This window comes from Thunnus thynnus, chromosome 19 (assembly GCF_963924715.1).
Source record: "Thunnus thynnus chromosome 19, fThuThy2.1, whole genome shotgun sequence".
NCBI lineage: Eukaryota > Metazoa > Chordata > Actinopteri > Scombriformes > Scombridae > Thunnus > Thunnus thynnus.
The window spans coordinates 26,584,580-26,595,946 of record NC_089535.1 but is presented as its reverse complement, the minus strand read 5'-3'; the positions used below and the strand labels follow the sequence as shown (position 1 = coordinate 26,595,946).

At 43.9% G+C, this 11,367-nt stretch overlaps 1 protein-coding gene across 1 annotated transcript; it reads left to right on the top strand.

The window, feature by feature from the left end:
• LOC137170888 (ankyrin repeat domain-containing protein SOWAHB-like) lies at positions 1-9,008 on the top strand. Its single transcript, XM_067574512.1, has 5 exons — positions 1-1,572; positions 2,277-2,516; positions 2,642-3,042; positions 3,565-3,752; positions 5,554-9,008. The coding sequence occupies exons 1-5, from the start codon at positions 96-98 to the stop codon at positions 6,002-6,004; spliced, it is 2,757 nt and encodes a 918-aa protein (XP_067430613.1). The 5' UTR covers positions 1-95; the 3' UTR covers positions 6,005-9,008.
• Positions 9,009-11,367: the final 2,359 nt, after the last annotated feature.

The following is an 11,367-nucleotide window of genomic DNA, read 5'->3' as shown; positions in this document are numbered from 1 at the left end:
GGCGGAGCTTCACTCCAGTCTGTCAGAAACTCCTCGACCTTTGAGACCTGCAGAGCGGGAGAGAAAGACATAAACCAGGTAAAATAGAGACCAGAATGGCTACAGATTTCACTCAGGACGCGGTGTTACATTTCCTCCAGAGCAGCGGAGGCTCGGTGAAGAACTCGGATCTGCTTCTGCACTTCAGGTACTTCCTCCGGGACCATGCGGACCGGAGCCGGAACCGTGATCTCTTCAAAAAGTTTGTCAACTCCGTGGCCACCGTCAAACAGGAGCAAGGCGTATCTTACGTCATTCTCAAGAAGAAATTCAAAGGACATGTACCCGGAGGAGGTGGAGTGGGTTCCTCCGGACCGCGACGGCTCCCCGCCGGGAGGAGCACCGAGTCCTCCCCAGAGAGCGGCTGCCCGAACAAGGCTGGGAGCAGAGAGCAGCCCCGGCTGAAACAACAGCTCAGGGAGGAGACAACACCCGCCCCGCTGGGAGACACCGCTAAGAAAACAATCCTACCTGCGGCTGGGATCATGCTCAACAACAACAACAATTTGGAAACAAATTTGAACCTGAAACAGCAGCAACAGGTGATCAGCACACCTAAGTCTGCTAGACCAGCAGCTGCTCAGGTGGTGAGTCACTCTCAGATCCCAGAGAAGACAGAGACAAAGACCCCCAGTCTGCCAGAACCTCCAACCCGGGACCAGCGCCCTAAGGCGGGACAGAACAGGGTGGGGTTTGCCCTGCCTCCTGGGATCACACCTGCAGTCAGACATCATGGAGCAACCAGCAAGCAGGTCCCAGTCCCAGAGACCCCCAGAGGAAGGGAGGCCATTCAACAGCCTGAGGGAGGTCTTCATCAGGACCCTGCTCTTCATCATATCAGTCTTCAGTCTCAGGTCACCCCACGCCGCGCCAGATGCAGGAAGAGCTACAAAAGTGCAGTCTCTCATGATGAATATGAGGAGGAAGAGGAGGAGGAGGTCCCAATGAGGCGGGGCTCAGCAGGAGCATTGTGGCCCCTGAGCACTCCACTTGGGCACTCAGAGAGGGTCCTCTCTGCCTCCTCACCATGCATCATAGACCCGCCTGCGCCTCCCTCCGTTGTCTCCTCCTCCTCTTCATCAGAAAGGAAACCCCCGAAAATTTACATCCAGGATGTGGAAGGGGAAACGTTACCCCCTCGTGGCCCAGGGTGGAGCTTAGAGTCAGGGGCGGAGCTAAGAGGACAGTGGGCAGGGCCAGGGCGGGAACCTGCGTCTGTCCCGGGGGACACAATGTCCACCCGACGCAGCCTGCCTTTAGAGGCAGAGCGCCACACGCCGTCTCTAGACCGAGCTGAGGAGGTGGCGCTGCACGGCAGTATGCGCCCAGATCACCGATACACGCAGCCTGCAGGTGTGCAGCTGGAGGCCAGGCAGGGATTGAGTCAAAGTCAAACAGCTCGCCTGTCATCTAGTCAGGGCAGCATCTTGTCCCCCCCATCTGACGCCAGCTTCAGCAGTGACTGGCCGTCCTCTGACTCCCCCAGAGGTTCAGACTGGAACAGCAGCTACGAGGATCTGCAGGCCAGAGCAGGTACAGCAGCAATTTGTAAGATAAGATTAAAGGATAAGTCTGGTGATCAAGTCTGTTTTTTTCTTACTGTCAACAAATCTCATGAAAAGACCAAAACGAATTGATTGAATTACCAACAAATATTGTCAGTGAATCCAAAGCCTGATATCGTCTTTCTCTGTGCCATAGAGCTCGCTTATTGTCGAAAAACAATTAATAACACCTCAATGAGTCACACTGTTGCACTGGGTGACATGTTCCTTCATTACCATGGACACAAACACTGTAGTTTATTATGACTCAATCCCACACACACCGTCCTGCTGCCAGAAAAACTCGCTATAGCACAAAATGTGTATTAATCCGCAGCTAAAAGTAGTCCCCGATAAATGTGCTATTTCCTTGCAGACGCACAATAATGTCAAAACAAAATTTTGATTTAAATCAGGAACCGTCTGATCAAAGAATAAGTGAATGAGATTATGAATCTGACCAGACATTCAGTGTCAACATTTCTTGACAAATTGCTACAAGGTATTGAGTATCTGCATGAGCCCTCCCCTCACCTGTCAATCAAACACTGTGGGCGGGGCTAGGACATCTACTGCATCTAATATGCATTTTGTGGCAAATCACTGTTGTTGTCGTTGTAGAGAGCAGAAAACAGATATTATGAGAAATTAAATAAAATGTAAATTGTGTTATTAACTCTGCTGTGTCAACAGGTGAGACTGTGGGCGTGGCTAAAATCCAGGAAGTACTCCAGCGAGCCCAAGCACCTAAACCTGAGTCTGTGATGCATCATGCTGATAGTAAAACCACAACACCATGGCATCCCTCTACAGGCAATCTTCATAATGACCAGAAGCCTACAGTTTGTGTGTCGCCATTGCGTCATTCCACCGACAATCTCCATGACAACCAGCAGTCTACACCCTACGGATTGCCATGGGACGGCTCCACAGGTTAGTGCTAAAGTTTCTGTCGACCAAGAGTTCAACCAAGAACATTGACAATCTTTCTTTATGCTGAGGCGGCTGTACACCATAAAAGTTGTCTGAAAGTGTCCGACGTTTACTCCACCCCACAGGTGATCTCCACCACGACGCCGAGGGGGCAGAGTCAAGCGAGGGCTCTACCTGTTCCCCGCCAGTGCGACTGCGCCCGGCGGTAGCCAAGCGGCTCAGTAGCAAGCTGAGGAGCCGGATGTGTCGCAGCCTGGGCGCCAACCTCGACCACCTGCTCGAGGAGGAGGAGGAGAGGAGAGGAGGAGGAAGAGGAGGAAGTGAAGCAGCTCGGCTGAACCGCCTCCACCTGATCTCGTCCTCACTCAGCCTTCATTGCAACCTGTCGTCCTCCTCGCTGTCGTCCTGTTCCACTCCGCCTCGCTGCCACAGCCTTGCCGACCTGGCCGAGGATGGGGAGAGGAAGGGAGGGAGAAGGAGCCTCCCAGCCGGCACCTCCTCCTCTGGTGCTCCACATGTTAGGCAGGTGAGACTTACAGACTGCACAGTTTGTTTCTTTTTAAATGTCTCATTCAAACCTACTGTACACTCTCTAATGTAATTTGGCTGATAAACTAACACTTTCCACTCGGAAATGATTTATGAGGAAATCTTTATGTGTGGAAACTACAGATGTAACAAATTTTGATTTAACATTTAAATTGGGATTATTTAAAATTGATTAATATGGAATTTGTTCTGTCATTTAAATGTTTGTACTGATAATTATTTACCTGCATGTACATGTTTCTTACCCTTTTGTGTCTGTATCACTACATCGGGCATTTGAATTTTAGTGTATTCAGTGAGCCCTCGTGTCCTGTATGGAAGCATTGTTATGTTATTCATAGTTTTTTTTAATTTTCTGAAACAAAATAATTTGCTGTTTTGTTGGTGAGTCAGAAACATGAACTCTTATTTTAAAGCATACAATACAATATGATACAATAACACTTAATTGATTCCCAGGAGAGAATTTAAATAAACTGATGTTTGTTCCTGTCGTCAGTCGCTGGTTCCTCTGGAGCCCAAGGAGCACGTCTGGCTGGTGAAGGGGGCAGAAGGCATTTGGCCCGACATCTACTCCCTGTTCAGAGAGGACTCGTCCCTGCTCAACAGAAGAGATTTCATCTCTGGATTTACTGTGCTGCACTGGATTGCCAAACATGGTGACCACAGAGTCCTCAATACCTTATGGTATGTAGCTAGCAGTTAGATTCTTCAGCTTTACACTCTGTAAAACAGGAAGGTCTGGTCTACAGAGCATTCTGGTTTCACATCATAAAGACATAGTTTGAATAGTAGAGTTTTGTGGGCCTGTAGTGATACCTGAACTGCTTATGTGTATCATCAGTATGTCTGGAGGTTTCTGATGTCCAGAGTGAAATATACTGTATATCACTGTTAGTCAGATTTTCATGAAATGTGTTGTGTATATTTATGGTCCCTGTAGCATGATCTTCAGTGGCTTTTCTAACCTACTGACCTTTTCTCTAGTGCAGCTGTCAGGCCAAAATGTCCTCTTGTGCTAAAAAAATATAAAAAATCGAACAGGCAGATTGTGATGGAATTTTCTGATCACATTCCTGCTCCCCAAACTACCCTTTGGATTTTAATGCTACCCTCAGGGTAGACTTCACATTTTCAGTGGAGCAAAGGCACATCTGTGCAACTTAAAAATATTTAAACTAAAGCGAAAAACTGCACTTCAGTGGGGGCTTTATGTATCTACTTCATAAACGTACAGATGATGAGATGAAAAAGGAGAGAGACTGAGGGACATGACAGAAAGAACTGGTGTTCCACACCTGGAGTTCCTGGTGTGTTCAGTCAGAGGCTGAGCTGAGCACAAACACACCATCAAACACAGTTGGTGTATATTTTACTAGCTACAGCTAACATCTGAATAGTCAGTACATTGCCCCAGTGGTCAATTCAGTGACAAGGAGAAATTGCTTTGGTTTCTGTCTGAACACACCTCAAGAATAGCTAAAATCATCAGTATGTTGTTTGTTCCGTCCACTTTTGAATTGTAAATCCAAAGGGTTTATCCTCAGTATGATGGCCTGTCAGGCTAAGCTCTACATTGTCAGACTTTCAACAGTCTAACATTGAAGACCCACCAGAAGTGAACTAATCATGCAACACCACCTCAACCACATCTCACTCTATGCTGGGGGCATGTCAACATTTGTAAGCTAGTGAGTAGCTTGCTTGCTTGAACATTGTATAAATAGGCAACTTACTATGTTCTCCAAACTAACATTGTGTCAAGCCCCACTTTTTTTGGTTTTAATCTTAAAGGAATAGTGTGACTTTTTCCAAAATAAACTTATTCACTTTCTGGCGGAAAGTTAGATGAGAAGGTCGATACCACCATAGCTGTTACAGCCAACAGCTTGTTAGCTTAGCTTAGCATAAAGACTGTAAACGGGGGAAACAGCAAGACTGGCTCTTCTCATAAGTAACAAAATCGGCCCACCAGCACCTCTAAGCTCACTGATTACCAGGTTATATCTTGTTTGTTTAATCTGTACAAAAAGCAAAGTGCAAAAACAATTCACCATTTTATTGGGGGTTATGTACCAGACTGTTTCTTGGCTGGGAGCCTAGCAACTGCTGTGGGACATGTAGAAATGTTGACCTACAAGTGGTGCTAGAGGTCAAGTCGCTCAATTCATCCTCTGCGGGACCACGAATGTGAGATATTTCACTCAGGGCCAAAGAGTTGGTCCAACATGCTAACATGATTAAAAAACAACTGCCACCACTTTAACTTACTTTAGATCACTTGCACTTAATTGTTTTCTCATTTTCATCGCTAAATAATTTCATTGTGTGGAAAACTGACCTGAAGGAATTTCTAGAGTTTCAAAATGCAATTTTTACTAAATAGCATTGTGTAACTAATTTATTTCTAAGGATATCAGATGTATTTATGTCATAAGATACTTTATGCAACCAGACACTCATTTGCTTTTGTTGGTTTTGGTTTCAGGTATGGAGTTCAAAAGGCTGGTTTGACCTTCGACATAAATGCCAGGTCATCAGGTGGCTACACACCTCTCCACATCGCTGCTATCCACGGCAACAAGAACATCATGCGGTTGCTGGTTAAAAAGTTCAGTGCTGACGTGAAGCTGAGGGACACAGCGGGAAAAAGGCCGTGGCAGTACCTGAGCCGCACTGCACCGCCGGACATCTTCCAGCTGCTGGGAGCGCCAGCGCGGGCCAGTCTAGGAGAGGGGGCAGGAGCTGGGAACAGTAGCTTGGAACAGCAGCAGCATCGCCGTCGTCGGCGCCACCACCTCTCCTCTGCTTCCTCAGGAGAGAGGCCACTGACCATTGCAGGCTTGACAAAGGTCAAAAGATCTTCGTCATTTGCTGCGTTCCTCAAACACAAAACGCTGCGTCGTCTTCATGGACATCAGTCTGACTCCTCTGTTTAAAAATCTCAACTGACGGACAACATTACTGAGGTTTCTGTAGAGTTCTGCAACCTGATTGGACTAGCTAGTCAACTGAACAGCTGTTAGCCATCCAGCAGGTTTCACAAACACAAAAGAGGTTTAAACTTTGAAACTGGGTCAAACCACAGCACGACCATGATCAAAAAGTGGCCAATAATCTGCCTCTCGTGTTCCACTGTCAGATACTCTTCACAGATGGATTCCTGACAGTGACTGTCTTATGCCGAAGTCGTAAACGGCATGTCGCTGCTGTACTACAGATACCACGTCTCACTGGCTTTAAAAACAAGACTAAGAATCTACAGGTGGTCAAAACACACCAAATAAAATGCAGTGTAACAGTTGTAGTTTTGTGATTAAAACTTTGATACATTCCAACATGCTAATCAGCCAGGGCTAATATTCAGCTACAGCTAGTCCCACTAGCTTAGCTATGCATTAGCATATTGTCTACCTAAAAGGAGTCTCCCATAAGGGCCCAGTCAGACCAGCAATTATACCTGCAAAAATGAATTCATTTCCATGGAATCGCTGCAATTCCATTGAAATTATTGCAGATACGAGTCAATCTGCATGACTTGTTCCCTATCATTAAAACTTGGGGAATCTGGATACAAATTAGTGGTTAGCGTTAAAACGTCCAAGCTTGCTAGCATGTCACCAGTTAGTTCGGCAGCTGCAGTAGCTCATAGCTGGCCCCCAGGGTAGCCGGCTATGTCACCAAGCTACCAGCAGCACGTTTTTTTAAATTTTGCTTTGCCACTTTCAGTTTGAATGCTACCAGCCTCAAACGGGACCTGCTAGCAAGGAATAGTTGACTGTTTAACTCACCAAACACCCAGGATTACATTTCAGGAGTTACAGTCATCAGTTTAAAAAGAACATGTTTCTGAAAGTTGATGTTGCCTTTTTGACAGTAGTTATATACACTCTCGTTCTTGGTACTTTCTCATTTATGGATAAACAGTCTTCAAACTGTCCAAAGCCACTCAAACTGTGTGTGTGGTTTCTCTGACTTAATATTTAAAAAGGTATTCATCCTTTTCAGCCAAAAACCTTGAGCGCAGTCCAAATAACTGCGGGGAGCATTAGTTTCTGCGACTGAGAAAAGATTTCATCACAAAGTCTGCTGGATCTGAGACATGTGATGGCTTAAAGCGAGAGGTGAATTGCAAGCACTTGGCAGAGCGGAACGGTTTTCAAACTGATTGTCTGATGTCATTGTTACATAAAAAAACAGAAACAGGGGGAAGTTTACGAGCCCTGGGGACACGTGAGCTCCAGTTTCAGTCTGAAGCTGTGATTCACTCACAGGAGATACAATTAGAGTTCAAGCACAGTCGGCGACAGAGACGATACCACAGCGTCACTCACATCTGATCTCTGTTAATTTACTTTACATTCCATCACTTTTTAGACTGATTTCCTTTCTTCCATTTCTATGAAAATCAACTTGTAAACAATCTAAACCTGGGTAGGTAGTGGACAAAATAACATGAACACCTGGGCAGTAGTTTTTGTAAAATTTTCAGTTTTTGTTATTGGCACAGAGTCAAAGGTGTTTTTCAGTTAGTGAGGTGATTTAAAGGATATTTCTGGTTTATTACAACGTGGGTCATGTTTTCCGAGTTTTGTCGATCATTTCTAATCAGTAAAAATGTTGCATTTACCAGCTGATATCTGGGAACACGGTGATCTTGCCAAAAAGAAATCTGACAGGTCAAGAAACATGATCAGACATGTTAGCAACAATGTAAACAGGTTAGCCAAACATATTTAAAGGTGAATCGGGGAATAGTCATCCTAGCTGCTTGTTGTAAACACCCATGACAGATTAAAGAACGACTTCCTTCTACAACTTTGATTTATTGTACTTTCCATAGTTGTGCGACAGTTTTCCTGTGTTCTCCAATGGTATTTACTGATATTTCAGGTGCTTTCACTGAATGTGAAAGCACCTGAAAGTACCTCCAAATTAAGTGTTTTAGGTAATCTGGATAAACTGTTGGTGAAACTGTGTTGTCACCATGTTCACAATGTTATTGTTACTGATGGGACTGATGGACAAAACTAAGAAAATGAGATCTGAGTGTGTGATGGTGTTGTATTCAGTTGCACTTTTTTGTCAGGTGTTTGTGTACTACGTTCAAGTGCTCCGGTGACGATTTAACAGGTTTGCTTTTTAATTCGATTTTTCAACATAGCTTATTGATGCAACGCTTGCTGCAAATTCTCAGATCCTATAACCTCTCACTAACACTTGAACACATTACATGACTATAACATAACTCTCACAAAAACCAGACCGGACAGGATGTTGACTGTGGTGGGATATCTGTTGGAGATCAGTCTAAAAACTGATGGAGAATGTGGAAAATGATCAGCAGGGATGAGGAAGGATTCACAATTAATGGGGTAAAATGTATAAAAACACAAGTATTGTCCTTTAATATTCATTACCAGGATAAATCTGGTCTGTTTTAAAATGTAAATTATTCTAGTATGAAGTTGACTGTGATTTGTTTTTCTATATAGTATTTTTGACACCACTGACAAAGTTTATTCACTGAATATTAAATATGTTTCACAGCTGGAGGTGTTGGCTTTTTATCAAAGCTGTGTTCAGGTTTCATAGGTGTGAATTTTTATTAATTTATTAAAAGTCTGACACAGTAATCTCTCTAATTTGGTCACTTGGTAACAGTATGTTGGGTGAAGGTGGTATCTACTGTCTGTTCAGTGGGTAATATACTAAGTATATGGACAGTAAACTTAGATTATCATCAGATGATCCTGTATTATCACATAAACTGCAGAGGGGAGAGTTTTGCAGAGGGGCTCTGTGACAAAATCTACTCCTAAAACCTTAATCTTTTAATTCATTATGTTGAGCTCACATCATGCATATTCGTAACTGCTGTAGGACTGTATAGAAGTACTGGTTGTTTTCTGGGTAATAATAAACCTCCATGTATTACTGTAATAGTCTGTGTTACTGAGAAGATGTCCAAACACATATGAACACCACCTCACTGTGTTGTTGATCTCCCTTCTAAATCTTAACGGTGGTTTAGAAACTGGTAACAACATGTTGAATCTGTCAGGGGAAACACTGGAGGAGCTGGAGGACGTGTTTGCTCATGACTCTGCATGTGTGTGTTTGTGCTTGTGTACTTTTGTCTTTGTACAGACTAGTTTTAGACTTTAGAATGACGACATTTTTGTAAGGTGGGGACATATTGTCTGGTCCTCACTTCAAGGGGCAGTTGAGGGTGAAGGTTAGTATTAGGTTTAGGTTAAGTTTAGGAGCTAGGGAAAGGATTATGTTAGTGAGGTTTCGCGCAAATGTCAAAGTGCACATTGAGTACAAATGTGTGTGTGTGTGTGTGTGTGTGTGTGTGTGAAGTTCTTGTTTGAACAAGCTAGGCAGATCTGGTGTGTACATTCTGAACCAGCCGGTTAGACCTGTAGTGTATAAGAGTTACATAATACTGTAGAGTTTTTCATATCACATAATAAGATTGGCATGAATGTTGATGTTACAACATTCCAACAGCAAAATTACCGCTACATTGTTTTTAAGAAAACAAAATAAACAAAACAAAAACAAAATAAAATACAGAATCATAATACAACCAATATCTCATACAGTAATATTAGTAGACTACAACAAAGAAGGGAGACCCATAGAAACATTTACAAAAATGAACTGAGATTTCTTAAAGTTCTAATGATAAATGCAAACAGTGTTGAGGTCAATATCAGTAGTGTATGAAAATGTGAGTGTAATGGCTGACGTCAATGTGAAACAAAACCAAAAGGATGGTACAAAATATGCACAGCTTCATGCGTAATGCAGAGATCTGCACACTGGCATCTGGGCAGACGGGCTTAAAATGCTTCCAGGAAAACTGGCCAGGTGTTCCAGGTACACTGATGGTACCTTAGCTCCACGTCAAGGACCTGCAAAACACACACATCCTCAATAATCAGATCCTGGAAGCTGGTTTATGAGGAAAGAGAGAGAACAAGGAAGACAGGAACATGACAGAGGGTAAGTAAATATACAAAGAAGGCATTCCTGGTAGAGAGCCGGAGACAAGTAAAGTGTCACCACCACATGATCTCGCTGCTTGATGTGTCAAATGTCTTGGCTGTAGGACTGGAGCAACAGAGTCCAGCACATCAGCCTCTGGTTAGGACACTGCAGAGAACTAAGAAAGGTTTACCAGTTGTGGTCTGTAAAAGCCACCACAGCCTCACATTCAAGCTAGTGTTTGCTTTTCAACAGAATAATAGCTCAGCTGATATCTGACTTATCAACACCCATTGGAGGATTATGCAGATCACCTATGCGCAGAGTGTGAGGACTGGCTCCCAGGTGGTGATTTAGAGCAGCTGGGTGCATTCCCCTCTCGACCAATCGGGGTGTGACGACGCCCTTTCTCTGGGGTTTAAGAGAGGAGAGAAACTGCACACCGTGGTCACTCTGTTCTTTCCTCCACTGGTTGCAGACCTCATTTGAAAAAATTGTCAGACAGAAACTCTGGCCTGTTCAGACCCTTTGGTGTCCTCTCTCTGGTCTTTTTTTTCTGATGTGAGAGTACCTTTTGAGGGAATACCATAACATAAACCAAGTGTCCTGCATTGGTTTCTTAGTGCCCATCGTACAAGAAGTTGTGCTTGCCCCACGATAGCCTAAACACCTGCAGGCTTTATTTTTTATACACGTTAAAAAGGCATTTGTTTATCCTTATCAAAGAGGCATTTTTTCATTAAGGGTACGTTTCGCATTGTGCAACACCTTGTGAGGTTTCTCCAAGTGAATATTATTTGGGGTTTTTTTTAAATTTCTTTATGTGACTGGGAGCTGGTTTTCCAACTTCTTACAGAACATCTATGTTCAAGGGGAATCAGTACTGCCACATTAGTGGCAACCACGAAGGGATAGTCACGCAAGCATAATCTTTAAAATAAAGAGATTGTATGTTGTGTCCCATCATCTGATTTAAGTGTATTTGAGTGTATGTTCTTATAACCTGTGTATCAGTAAAAGACATCACTAGTGGCCTTACATTATGGCTTTGGAAGACCCAGACATTACAATGACTGCCTTTGAACCTTCAATCAGTGAACTGGAATCCGAGCCCTCGATAAATATTGGCCCATCTATGCCTGCCCTTGTGCCGGAGGTGCATATACTGGCTGATGATGATGATGAGGATGAAGAGGGATGGGTAGATACTTCAGTAGATCCACAATTCCCGGTCGACTCTCACCCTGGTTTTGGAAGGCTTATCACTTCCGCCTTCATCTCCGGTTTCAGTAGCTTCTCCCAATCA

Bases quoted from the DNA above. Each gene is read 5' to 3' on its own strand.
- LOC137170888 (XM_067574512.1), top strand. From the start codon at position 96: ATGGCTACAGATTTCACTCAGGACGCGGTGTTACATTTCCTCCAGAGC. The intron at 1,573-2,276 runs GTACAGCAGCAA...CTGTGTCAACAG, and splicing joins GGATCTGCAGGCCAGAGCAG to GTGAGACTGTGGGCGTGGCT. The intron at 2,517-2,641 runs GTTAGTGCTAAA...TCCACCCCACAG, and splicing joins GCCATGGGACGGCTCCACAG to GTGATCTCCACCACGACGCC.